Below are 12,278 nucleotides of genomic sequence, written 5' to 3' on the forward strand. Positions count from 1 at the left end.
TGACATATTTTTCTATGCAAAAATAGTCATTCCCAATGACCCAATATAATATAGTATATAGGAAAAATATTGGATTATAATATAGAGTGAGGAAGAGTAATTAATTACATGTTAGGAGGAGGTTATAATGTTATCAGTTATATAAAATAGCAATATATTAAATTTAAACCATAAATTTAAAAATAAGTGTTATTCTTTCTTTAATGCTGATGATTGTAGAGGATGAATAAATGAAATGAAATTTATGTGAATTCTGAATCAATTCCTGGATATGTTTACAAATTTCAGAGTTAGCTGAAATTGGAGCTTTGTTATGCTTTTTGTTTTCTTTACATGAATGTACCACTGCCATTGCTCATGGTTTAATTTACCTTTGCTCTAACTGGAAAAAAGTAGAGAATTTCCTGAGAAAACTTGACTAGAAGAGAAAAGGAGGGCTAAGGAGAAAGAAAAGAAGAGAGCTAAAAATAGTTCAGTGTATGTGGGAGAAGTTACCCAACATGGAGCTAAATTAATTATGAATACTGAGAGTGGAGAAATACAAGAAACTTCAAAAGGTTTACAGGAAAGTGAAATTAAAGTGTGAGTTTATTTTGGAGCAAACAGTTTTTGTATCAATTTGATACATTTATTATAGTAAACCCATTATAGCATAGAATTTAATTTAGGGTCCATATATCTTATGCACAGTTTTCGGACTGAATAGCTAAAGGGAATCATAATATAGTAATATAACATGGACCCCTAGAATAGTGATTAGCATATTGAGACTGTGCAGTGGTAATTACTTTGGGACAAGGAGAGAAAGGTTGGAGAGTAAAAATTAACCATGTAAATAGTTTAAGACTAAAGAAAAATGATTCTATAGATCTTGTTAAATAAAACAGTGCAATATGGTAGGAAGAGCATTAATCTGGAGACAAGACTGATCTGGCAAAAATAATGGCTCAGTCACCTACAGACTATGTGGCCTCTTTTTGAGTTCTAAGAATAATGAATTTAGTGCACTTTTTCTTTCTAACTATGGCTGCAGAAAGAGTCAGATCATGACTCACCTTCCAAGTGAATATATTTAGGTGTGCTTTATAGCATCTGTCCTGCTTCTCTCTTTCTTCTTCTTTTCCTTTCTTCTTTTTATTTTTTAACTTTTTTTATTTTTGTCATAGGGTGCATACACTTGCCAGACAGAGACAGAGTGAAAGAAAGTGAGAAATCACTTCCCAGAGGAGATGGTCAGACCACAATCCCTTCTCTTTCATTCTCTTGGGACTTGGGGCACTCACACACATGCCTGGCATGATTTTCAAGCTGTGGGTCCAGGACTTGAACCATACCACCACACCACCTACTGGCCCTCTTTCTTCTTTTTGTTTTCTTAAAATCTCATAATTTTTAAAAGTGTCTTCTTATATGGGTTGTTTTGTTTTGTTGAATTGTGTTTTGCGACACACATGAGAGCACATGGGGGGGTGGAGAAATGAGAGGTACTTTTGACAGGGTCTCAGCACATCATATCCTTCTTGCCCAAGCCCCCCAGTTAACTAGGACCACAGATGCTTACCACCATGCCCAACCTGTTTTAGATTTGGCCAGGAACTGAACCTGGACCTCACATATCTTTCCCTCGTATGCCTTGGCCCCTGTATGGAACAAAGTGGCAGATTAGTGATTGTTCTGGTGTAATCATGCTGCCATAACAAAATACAACTGACTGGGTGACTTTAACAACAGGAGTTCATTTTTATCACAGTTCTGGAGGCTGGAAGTCCAAGATGAGGGCATTGGCAGGTTTGGCTTCTTTTGAGGCGTCTCTCTTTGGCTTGCATATGGCTGCCTTCTCACATGTACTCACATGGGTTTTCTGTTCTGTGTTCACATATCTATGTCCAAATTTCCTATTCTTACAAGAATTCATCATGTTGGGGGACCAGCAGTTAGAATGATGGCTATGTCGCTGGACTCCCATGTAGTCGACTGCAGTTCGAGTCCTGGACTCAGTGGTTTAAACTCATGTTGGGCGCATGTGCGTGCATGCCCAAGATCCCGAGAGGAGAATGGAGGAGAAGGAATTATGGCGTGGCCATCCCTTCGGGGCGGGGGGGGTGAGGGGTTGATTTCTCACTTTCTGACTCTGTCTCTCTCTGTCTGCCTGGCACGCATACGCGCCCTATAGCAAAAACCTCTCCAACAACAACAACAAAAAAAGAATTCATCATGTTGGGTAGAGCCTACCCTAAAGACCTCATTTTAACAAACCTCTTTAAAGGCTGTGTCTTCAAATACAGTCACATTCTGAAGTATTGGATGTTAAAGCTTCAACATATGAATTTGGGATTAAACAGTTCAGTGCATAGCAGTGATAAAAAACAACAAAAAAAAAGGTAGCTTCTCTGTTCCTAAATTTTCTCAGCCATAAAAAGGGGTAAAGATACAGTATTACCTTGCCTTGTATGTAGAGGAGTATATGAAAAAAAGTCCAAGTCAGTTGCCTAGTCCATGTAAGGCACAAAATAAGCTCTTCACAACCACTCAATAACTTCCTTTCCTGTTTTTGGAAGGAGAGGAATTCTGAAATTGCTAGATTTAAAAAAAAAAAAAAAAAAAAAAAGGATACAGAGTTGACCTACCAAACTGATAGAGTATGGGTATTTTAAGTGTGAGAGGCAGTTATGGTAGCCTGGGATGTAGGAAAGAGATTGTTACTTGCTTCGAGTCTTGAGATGAACAAGAAAGCAAAAGAGCCTGAGGTAATTCTAGGTAGGCTCAGTCTGGGATCTACTCTGAAATGCAGAAAGCTGGATAATGAACTTAGGGAGGGATTTTCAGCAATTGTTTAGGTAAGAATTTTAAATCTGAAAGGGATCATAATTTATTGGGTCATTGGAAAAGTCATGACACATGTTCACGTAGAAAAACGCAGAAAAATACATCATGACTTTTCCAGCGACCCAATAATTTACTTATTTTATGGAGGAGAAAACTGACTTCTAGAGAGGTCAAGTTAACAGGCTAAAATCACACAGCTAGGCAATTGGCAGAGGACTTACCAACTTATCAACTTGAAAAATTATGTCCATGATTGTGAGGAGAAGAAAATGGTATTTTCTGCAAGACGGTCAGAGCAAAAGCTGTTACCATATTCATCATTGTTATCTCCAGTAACCAGGGACATGCCCAGCATATAGTGTTCAATAATGTTTGTTAGTTAGATCCAAAATAAATATGGGATTGGGAGGACACTTGTGAAACCATAAAAGCACATTTTTGTGATGTAAAACAGTGTGGGGCCAGCTCCATAGCACAACAGTTAAGTGCTGCACAGAGGAAGCTGGATCCGGTATGGATGACCAGGATTCAAGTTCTGGCTTGGCAGTTTGAAAAAAGCACAAGGTATGTGCATGTGCCCATGATCCTAATAGGATGGAGAACTGGAAGAAGAGGTTTGCAGTGTGACCAGGCCCCATTAGGGAGCGCTTTCTTCTCTCTCTTGCTTGCATAAGCGTGCAACGCACGTGCCTCTTCTGGCACAAAACCAACCAAACCCAAAACTAGTGTAGCAGATTTTTAAAATATATACAATAGCTTTAATGTCATCCTTAAAATCAATGTGCCAAAAATTACATTAATAAGAGAGTTTTTTTAAAGATTGAAATCAATATTTAAAAAATCTCTCATAGATATAGATAGATATAGGTATATGTCTTAAATGAGAGCGAGAGTATGAGAGGGAGGGAATAAGAAAGAGAAATAGCTATATTTGATAAGGTCTTGCCTTGTTGCCTTTCTGCTGCCCCAGCCTACTAGTGAGCTAGGAGCACAGGCATGCCACCACACTTAACCTGCTCAGTCTGGGGCACGAACTGAATCTGGGCCTCCCATGTGGCCTCAGCTCTCGTACAGCACCCTCTCACTTGCACCACTGTGGCTGGGTCAGAATCAATTTATTTCTGTTTACTGGCAGTAAGCACATACTGGTAAGTGCTCACACATTACTGAGAGAAGTATAGATTGGTATAACTTATTTGGAACACTGGCAGTATCCACCAAGTCTGAGCAAATAGTTCCTCTTCTAGGTATATATCCAACAAGAGCACATACATATGTGCACCAAAAATCATGTGCAAGAATGTTTGTGTCTGCATTATTTATAAGAGCAAGTAACTAGAAATAATCCAGATGCCCAGCAATAGTAGAATGAATCAGTAAATTGTGGCTTATTCACACAGAGGATATGATACAGTAGTCAATAAACTATAGCTATAGACAACATGAAGATGGGGAAATCTCACAAAAAGAAAAGAATCTGATTACAAAATAGTACAGGTTGTATGATTCCATTTATATAAAGTCCTCCAAGCAGGCAAAATTCTATGATGCTAGAATCAGGACATTAGTTACCTTTGGGGAGGTAGAAAGTGTTACTAGAGGGGCTTCGGCAGTCCTGGTAATGTCCTGTTTCCTGACTGAGGTTGGTCTTACGATTTGTACACTTTTCTGTATTTATGTTGTACTTAAATTATAAAAAGCTTAAAAATAGGTAGAAGTTTATATATAGAATTTTTATATATCATTAAGCTTAAGCTTTAGAAGTATTAGCACATAATTATTTTAAATGAGACTCAAGCCGTTACCTTATAATACATGGTTGTGATCAATCAATAGGAAATCAATATGTCATAAAGATATCTACACTCCATAGTTCATTGTAGTACCGTTCCCAAAAGCCAACATATGGATGGAACCTAAATGCCCATCAAAACATAGGTAGAGAAAATGTGATACACACACACACACAAACACACACAGAGGGAAATGTTATGCAGACCTTAAAAAGGTCAAAGTCTAGTCATTTGAGGTTAGATGAGTGAGTCTAGAGGACGTTACATTAAGTGAAGTAAGCCAGCCACAGAAAGAGCAGTACCGTATATTCTTGCTCATATGTGGAAATTGGAGGGAAAAAAACATCTCATTGAAGTAGAAAGATGTAGAATGACTGCTGAATGCAGGGAAGATGGGGGAGTGGAATAGAGGAATGTTGATGAACAGAAACAGAACTTCAGACTGATGGAAGGACCAATGTCTAATGTTATAAAATACAGTGGGGAGGCCCAGCCCTGTAGCACAGTGGTTAAGCCCTAGCAACCCAGATTTCATATAGCTGACTGATTTGAATTGGTAGCTGGAAAAACATTCTGGGCACATGTGTCTGCATGTTCAGAATCCTGATGGGATGAAGAAATGAGAGCATATGAGAAATGAGACCATTAAGGGTGTTTTCTCTCCTTCTCTGTCTCTCCATACATGTCCTGTGGCAATACAACACACACACACACACACACACACACACACACACACAGGGGAGAGTGTGGTTAACAGCAGCTCACTGTATATAATTGTTATGGTTTGGATAATGGTTTGTTCCCCAAAGTTTTATGTTTTAGGAATTTGTTTTGGGGAGGTAGTAATGTCTCATAGGTGGTGACTGGATCGTGGCAACTACATCAAGAAGACAGCACTCATGTGAATTGGATTAATGATGCTTTTCAAGACCCAGTGCATTCTAATTCTCATGAGAAGGGGTTAGTTGCCCACAGCTTGCTCTCTTTTTCTGCACATACCTGCCATTCTCTGCTTTTATCAGCCATATTGATGGTTAGCCCACTCCAGGACTATGACTTTGGACTTTCCAGCCATCAGAATTATGGGTCAATAAAATACTATTTCTTCATAAATCAGATAGTTTTAGATATCTCTGTTAGCAGTGCAATAACGGACTAAGACAATAAAGTTACAAATGGTAGAGATGATGAATTTACTAATCACCCTGATTTAATCATTGTATATTGTATTTATGTACTGAAAAATCTCGTTGTAATATTTGTTATGTTAATTAAAATTATTAATTACAAAATTTTTTAAAAAGACACCCATCCTCAGTCTTCTGTTCTTTTTTATTTTATTTTATTTTTGGTTCAATATATTTCTTTTATCTTACTTTTCATTGACTAATGGAATTGTCTTCTTTTTAAAAAATATTTATTTAATTTTATTATTATTATTACTATTATTTTATTTGGGTATAGTGCATATGTGCTCACCAGAGAGAGAAGAGAAAGTGAGAAAGCAAGCTGCCAGGTCCAGGACTCAAATCATGGTTGGCCACGTGGGAGTCCAACACCTCAACCACCACTCTACCTGTTGGCCCCTGGAATTGTCCTCTAACAAGCAAAGTAATACAGAATACAATATAGTTTTCCTGTATTTAACTTTGTAGTTATGTTTTTTCCATAGATTTTTTTTTTTTTTTTTTTTTTGCTACAGGATACGTGTGCTCATCAGAAAGAGCGAAAGTGAGAAATCACCCCTCAGGGGGATGACTGTGCCACAACCTCCTCCTCATCATTCTCCTCTTAGGATTTTGTGGCATGTGCCACAGACGCCCAGCATGATGCTCAAGCCTCTGGGTCCAGGACTCAAATCATGGTTGGTTAAGTGGAAATCCAGCACCTTAACCACCATGCTACCTGCTGGCCCTCTCATAGAAGTTTTAAGAACCCAAAAAGAATTAAGCCTAGAACTGTGTGTGTAATCAACCTATTTAGCTATCTATTATCTCTCATCATCTCTCTATATATAGGAAAATCTTGAAGCACATGAGCTATAAGCAAACATTTTTCTGAGAAGGATACAGAAGGGGCTTTTAATTTATATAGATAGATAAATATAGATATAGATTTATCTTAGAATTATTTTATTTAACTTTCTTTCTTTCTTTCTTTCTTTCTTTCTTTCTTTCTTTCTTTCTTTCTTTCTTTCCTTCCTTCCTTCCTTCCTTCCTTCCTTCCTTCCTTCCTTCCTTCGTTCCTTCTTTCTTTCTTTCTTTCTTTCTTTCTTTCTTCTTTCTTTCTTTCTTTCTTTCTTTTAATTGGACCAGAGAGGGACAGAGAGAGAGAGAGAGAGAGAGAGAGAGAGAAAGTGAGAAAGCAAGCCACCAGGTCTGGGACTCAAACCGCAGTTGGCCATGTGAGAGTACAGTGCCCTTAACCACCATGCCACCTGCTGGCCCCTCTATTTTTATATTTTTGATAATTGTTTAAATTTCTTACAATAAGCATAGATCACTTTTTCAGTTCAAAAAAGATACATTTTACATGAATTAAATGAAAAGATCTTAGTTATTTAAATATTTTATTTCCTGAAACAAGGAAACATCTCAGCCATTTTTTATATTGCATACGTATTTAAAATGTGTAAGACCAATCAGTTAACTGTCATTAAGAAAAATTCCAGTAAATTTGATCCTTTACATTTCTACTTAATGTTGCTACTTAGATAAGGCATAAGGGTTTGATTTACATGGTTGGTTTTTTCTTTTGTTCCAAATTTTCTATACTAAGAAATATTGCTTATAATAAAAAAGTATTTAAGGTAGACAAATTTTTATTACTTCAGTCTTCGCTTCAGAAAAATATGTTGTAGTTTTAAAGACCTTCTCCACAATATTTGTTATTATTTTGTTCCAAGTAGAAATGGAGTAGAAGCTATATAAAGTTATTTTGCGAGATGGCTGTTTTCCTAATGATATTATTCAGAATTGCTAAAAATGCACACAATAGATCTTGGGGACAATGTAAACTGCTGTAACACAGTTCTTTCAACCTCACATTTTTCTTTTCCAAAGTCACAGGCCTTTGACTCTTAAATATGCTCACAAGGGTGTGCTAACCTCCCTCCTTCCCCTCCCCACATTTCTTAATTGCATTTTTTAGATTGTGTAATTGTATTTGTCCTTTGTATACATAAATATACAAACTATTTTAGAATAAATTTCGTTTGGCAGCTGATTAATGTCATGCATTAAAATTGGATGTGGTGGTAAGAGGTCACGGGGTCTTGTAAATATACTTAGAAATTAGGAAATTACTTAGAGATCATGCCCTTTTGACTAAATTCACTGTTAACTTGAAAACAGCTCAACCTTCACCCTCTTCTACTCTTTTGCAAAGTGCTTTGAAGAACCTCGTGTAAGTGACTAAAATCTCAAAATTTAAGGTTTATTTTTCTTTAAAAATATAAACCAAGTGTTAGTATTTTTCAGACAATTACGAGCTAACATCTAAGGGCTTTGGTTATAGTTCTTCTGCTGCTGATTAGGTATTCCTCAGTGGTGATTAGTGAATGTACAAATGCAATCATTTAGTAGGGCTTAATCACTCATGTGATAGAGAAGTTAGTTACCCAGAAAGAAAAATCTGAGCACATGTAACTCCATTAGCCTTATTTTTTAACAGCAAAAAAGAAAACATTTTGACTAAATTAGAAATATTACATCATACAAGATAAATTATAGTTTAAATGAAATAGAGACTCTGAGAAAATATATTTATGAAAATGTATTGCTATAGTATGCATTATATTGTCTGTTGTATATGTAGCTTATGAATAATTGGTCCTGGTTTACCACACCAGGGCAAGCTTCCCTCAGAGAAATAATTAGGATTTGCTCCTTCTTTGTATTGCGTAAATGAACCCAGCAATTAAAGCAGATTTAAGTTGAGAATAAGACAGATAGATGGCAATACCATTTTTTACACAGTCAACCTGAAACAAGGGGAGTGGAATGCATGTATTTGGCCAATGCTGTATTCCCTCTGGTGGGAGGGGTTCTAAGGCCCAGATTCTGAGAGTGATGCCCGGGGAGTGAGTTTGAACAAGTTAAAATAATGAGATAGGAGACAGGGAGGTCTACACAGAGATGCCAACTGGCTGCTCATGCCAAGCATTGTAGAGAGCCATGCCTTTGTTAGGCTCAGGAGTTATTCTTCAAGTGTGTAGGTCAAAAGCTTAGTGACCTCACCAGACCACCAGTTTCTTGGGGATTATTGGATATTTGGAAAAGTCATGCCATAGTCTTTTTTTGTTTTATCTTTTATGCAAAAATGTATCATCACTTTTCCAATGACCTAATGTTTTATGTTAATCAAATTCACAATTGCTGATATGTAAGTCAAAATACTATACCTATACCAGCCTTCCAGCTCAGTTTTCTGTGACCAACCATCCCAGATTGCCCAGGATTGTACTGGTGTTAGCACTCAAAGTTTATCCAGAAAAATTCTTCATTCTTGGGGAAACCCCTCAGCCCTGAGGGATGAATGATCACCCTATTGCATTCTCTTGAGTTCTTAGCTGCAGCACGGAAGAGGGGGAAATGCATTCTCACTGCCCACTATTCCCTGTAGGGAAGATAGTAAACAGCCCTAAGCCCCTGCAGAACAGAACAACCCAGGATGCAATTTCAGGGAGGAAGTGTTGCTACTTCTCAAATGTGTCCAGATATTATTGTTCCGATTATTTTTTGCTGCATAACAAATGACTGCAGCTTTAGAGGCTTAAAACAATATCACGTTTTAAGGTGCTGGATCCCACATAACTGACTCTGGTTTGAGTTTTGGACCAAGCAGCTGAGCGTGTGCATGTGTGTGCCAAGATCCCAAGAGGAGAATGGAGAAGGGATTGTGGTGTGGCCAACCCCTCCTCCTCTCCTCCAGGGGGGGGATTTCTTACTTTTTCCCTGTATCTCTGGTGAGTGCACACACCCTGGAGCAAAAACCTTTCAAAATTTTTTAATTCACTTTTTTCTTTCTCCTGGTGTCAGTGAATCAAGGATTTGGGAAAGGATCCCCTGGCTCCCTCAGTAAGATAGTGGCTATAGCTGGAACAGCTGGGAACTGGTCAGCACCCCTGTTTCCATGTCATTTCCAGGGCTTCCCTCTGTATGGGCTAATTTTTCTCATGACATAGGGCTTCCAGGCATTTGGATATTTACTTGGCACTTCAGAGTGCAAGTATTAGAATCAACAAGTGAAAAGCTTTTGCCTCACACATCACATAGGATATTATGTATAGCATCATTTCCATCATAGTCACGTGGTTCAAGGACCAGAACATGTTATAGATCCCAATTCCAGTTGGTTGTAGGAAGACTGTGTTGGATGGAGAGATTATTGTAACTATCTTTGGAAAATATAATCTGCTACAACAATCTTGGCCCCAAAGGTTTGAAAAATACCATGTTTTAGGAATGAATTTTCATGGGACCAGCAGTTGGCGTAATGGCTATGTCGCTGGACTCCCACGTAGTCGACCGCGGTTCGCATCCCGGACCTGGTGGCTTAAAACTCACACCAGGCGCATGTGCGTGCATGCCCAAGATCCCGAGAGGAGAATGGAGGAGAAGGGATTGCGGTGTGGCCATCCCCCCGAGGGTGGGGGGGGGATTTCTCGATTTCTGTCTCTCTGTCTGTCTCTGTCTGTCTGTCTGGTGAGCGCACGTGCCCTATAGCAAAAAACCTCTCCAAAAAAAAAAAAAAAAGAAAAAGAATTTTCATGAAGCAATTTTCATTTTGAATGCAAACAAAAAGGTCAGCCTGTACCTGTTTCTTGATTTGTCCTGAAAACCCTTGGTCAGCATTGTTGTACTGGAGTAAGTCTCTCTTGCTCTTTTATATATATGTATGTATATGTGTGTGTATATATATAATATCATATATATCGTGTGTGTGTGTGTGTGTGTAAAATGCTCCTCATCCCTCAAAAAACTCAAGTGATCTAGATAGGTGAAGCAAAATATTATTTTCTACCGTAGTAAGAGTTTGGGGGTATGATGTGGCTTGTGTGTTTGTGTGCACATATATACCTTGGGGTGATGAAAAGAATGGAGTAATTGGGAATAGAGGTGGACAGTTACTGGCACTGGATTATTCAGGTTGAAAGGAGGCATACATGGCTGGAAAGGACACAGAAGACATTGATGACTGGAGAGGGAATTAAGACCTTGTTAATGGCAGCCAATTGGACGTGAAGGGCAGGTATACCTTTAACATCATTTTACCATGGTCATTTGGTTTAAACTGTGAATATCAATGTTCTAGCCTAGCTCTTTTAGACTGTCTCTTTCATGGTGGTGCTTAAGACTCATGAGTTACTCTTTCTGGTTGCCTCTGGCTTTTCATTCTGGGTAATGCAAATTGACCTATTTTTTAAAAAAAATATCCTGGGACCAGCAGATGGCATAATGGTTATGTTGTTGGACTCCCACATGGCCTACTACAGTTTGAGTTCCGAACCTGGAGGCTTGAAACTTACACCAGGCATATGTGCATGCATGTCCAAAATCCTGAGAGGAGAATGAAGGAGAAGGGATTGTGGTATGGCCTGCCTCCTTGGGGGGTGATTTCTCACTTTCTGTCTCTCTGTCCTCTGTCTCTCCGGCAAGCGTACATGCCCTATAACAAAAATCTCCCCCATCTCTCCACACAAAAATCCTGATGCCGTTATTTGGGCGGTTAGCTGACAGCACTATTTTGGCAAAGTTTCAGGAAAGCATGAAAATGGAAATCTTAATTTTTTAAACTGATATTTTATTGGCTCAGTCTATGTTTAATATTGCAACTTCAGTTTCATAGATCTTACATGAATTCTGTTGTTTTATCTTAATCTCATTATATTATTCTATTGAGAAAAAATTTCAAAAAAAAATACAGCAGGAAAAAAAATTTTATCATTCTTACCACCACTTCTTTAAAGAGACATTTTGTATGCTTATATTATAGGAATATTGTAATACAGTCCAGCTAGATTCTGGGATAGATTACCGGAAAAGAGATCTCCCTGCTGCAGGAAAACTCTACTACCTGTAAGTTTATTTTATTTTCATCTTTAATATCTAATGGCTTATCAGGAAAAGATGAAAAAAAATTAGGCAGTTTCACTATTAAAAAGTGAAAAACTAGTTCTGAAGCCCGTGATTTTAACTTATAAAACGTAGATAACAAAATGTAGAATGTTAACTTCTTTTCATCCTTATTTGCATCATTTATAATGTATGATTGGAGGAAACCCTAATTAGTTTTTTGGGGAAGAGTGATGACAGATGGTTAGAAAATAATGAGTATTCTCTTATAAGACACTGTAATATTATTTTTTATAAGCTAAAGTAATTAATTATTTGTGGACATCTTCTGACAAGTATGCCATTTTCATTCCTTCCAAATTATTGGTTTATTTTGTCAGACAATCTGTTTGTATTTATCATCGTTGACTGATTTCCATAGATAACTGATGTAAAATATATAGACACAAATATAACTGGATATACTTTTGTCTTTTAACAGCGAAGATTCTCTTTAGTAGGAGCAATTTATGATAATAGATGTATTCAGCATGTGCAGTTAATACTGAAAAACAAATATAGTTTGTTTTAAAATGGCATTTGT

At 37.6% G+C, this 12,278-nt stretch overlaps 1 protein-coding gene across 2 annotated transcripts in view; it reads left to right on the top strand.

Moving 5' to 3' along the window:
• The window catches only part of AFG1L (AFG1 like ATPase), a 188,907-nt gene that overhangs the window by 119,569 nt on the left and 57,060 nt on the right, over nucleotides 1–12,278 (top strand). For both annotated transcript variants that reach the window (XM_006156962.3, XM_027775124.1), the window contains one exon: nucleotides 11,616–11,698. In XM_006156962.3, coding sequence (XP_006157024.1) covers nucleotides 11,616–11,698 — 83 coding nt within the window. The remainder of the gene's footprint in view (nucleotides 1–11,615; nucleotides 11,699–12,278) is intronic.

This window comes from Tupaia chinensis, unplaced genomic scaffold (genome assembly GCF_000334495.1).
Source record: "Tupaia chinensis unplaced genomic scaffold, TupChi_1.0 Scaffold000527_1, whole genome shotgun sequence".
Taxonomy (NCBI): domain Eukaryota; kingdom Metazoa; phylum Chordata; class Mammalia; order Scandentia; family Tupaiidae; genus Tupaia; species Tupaia belangeri.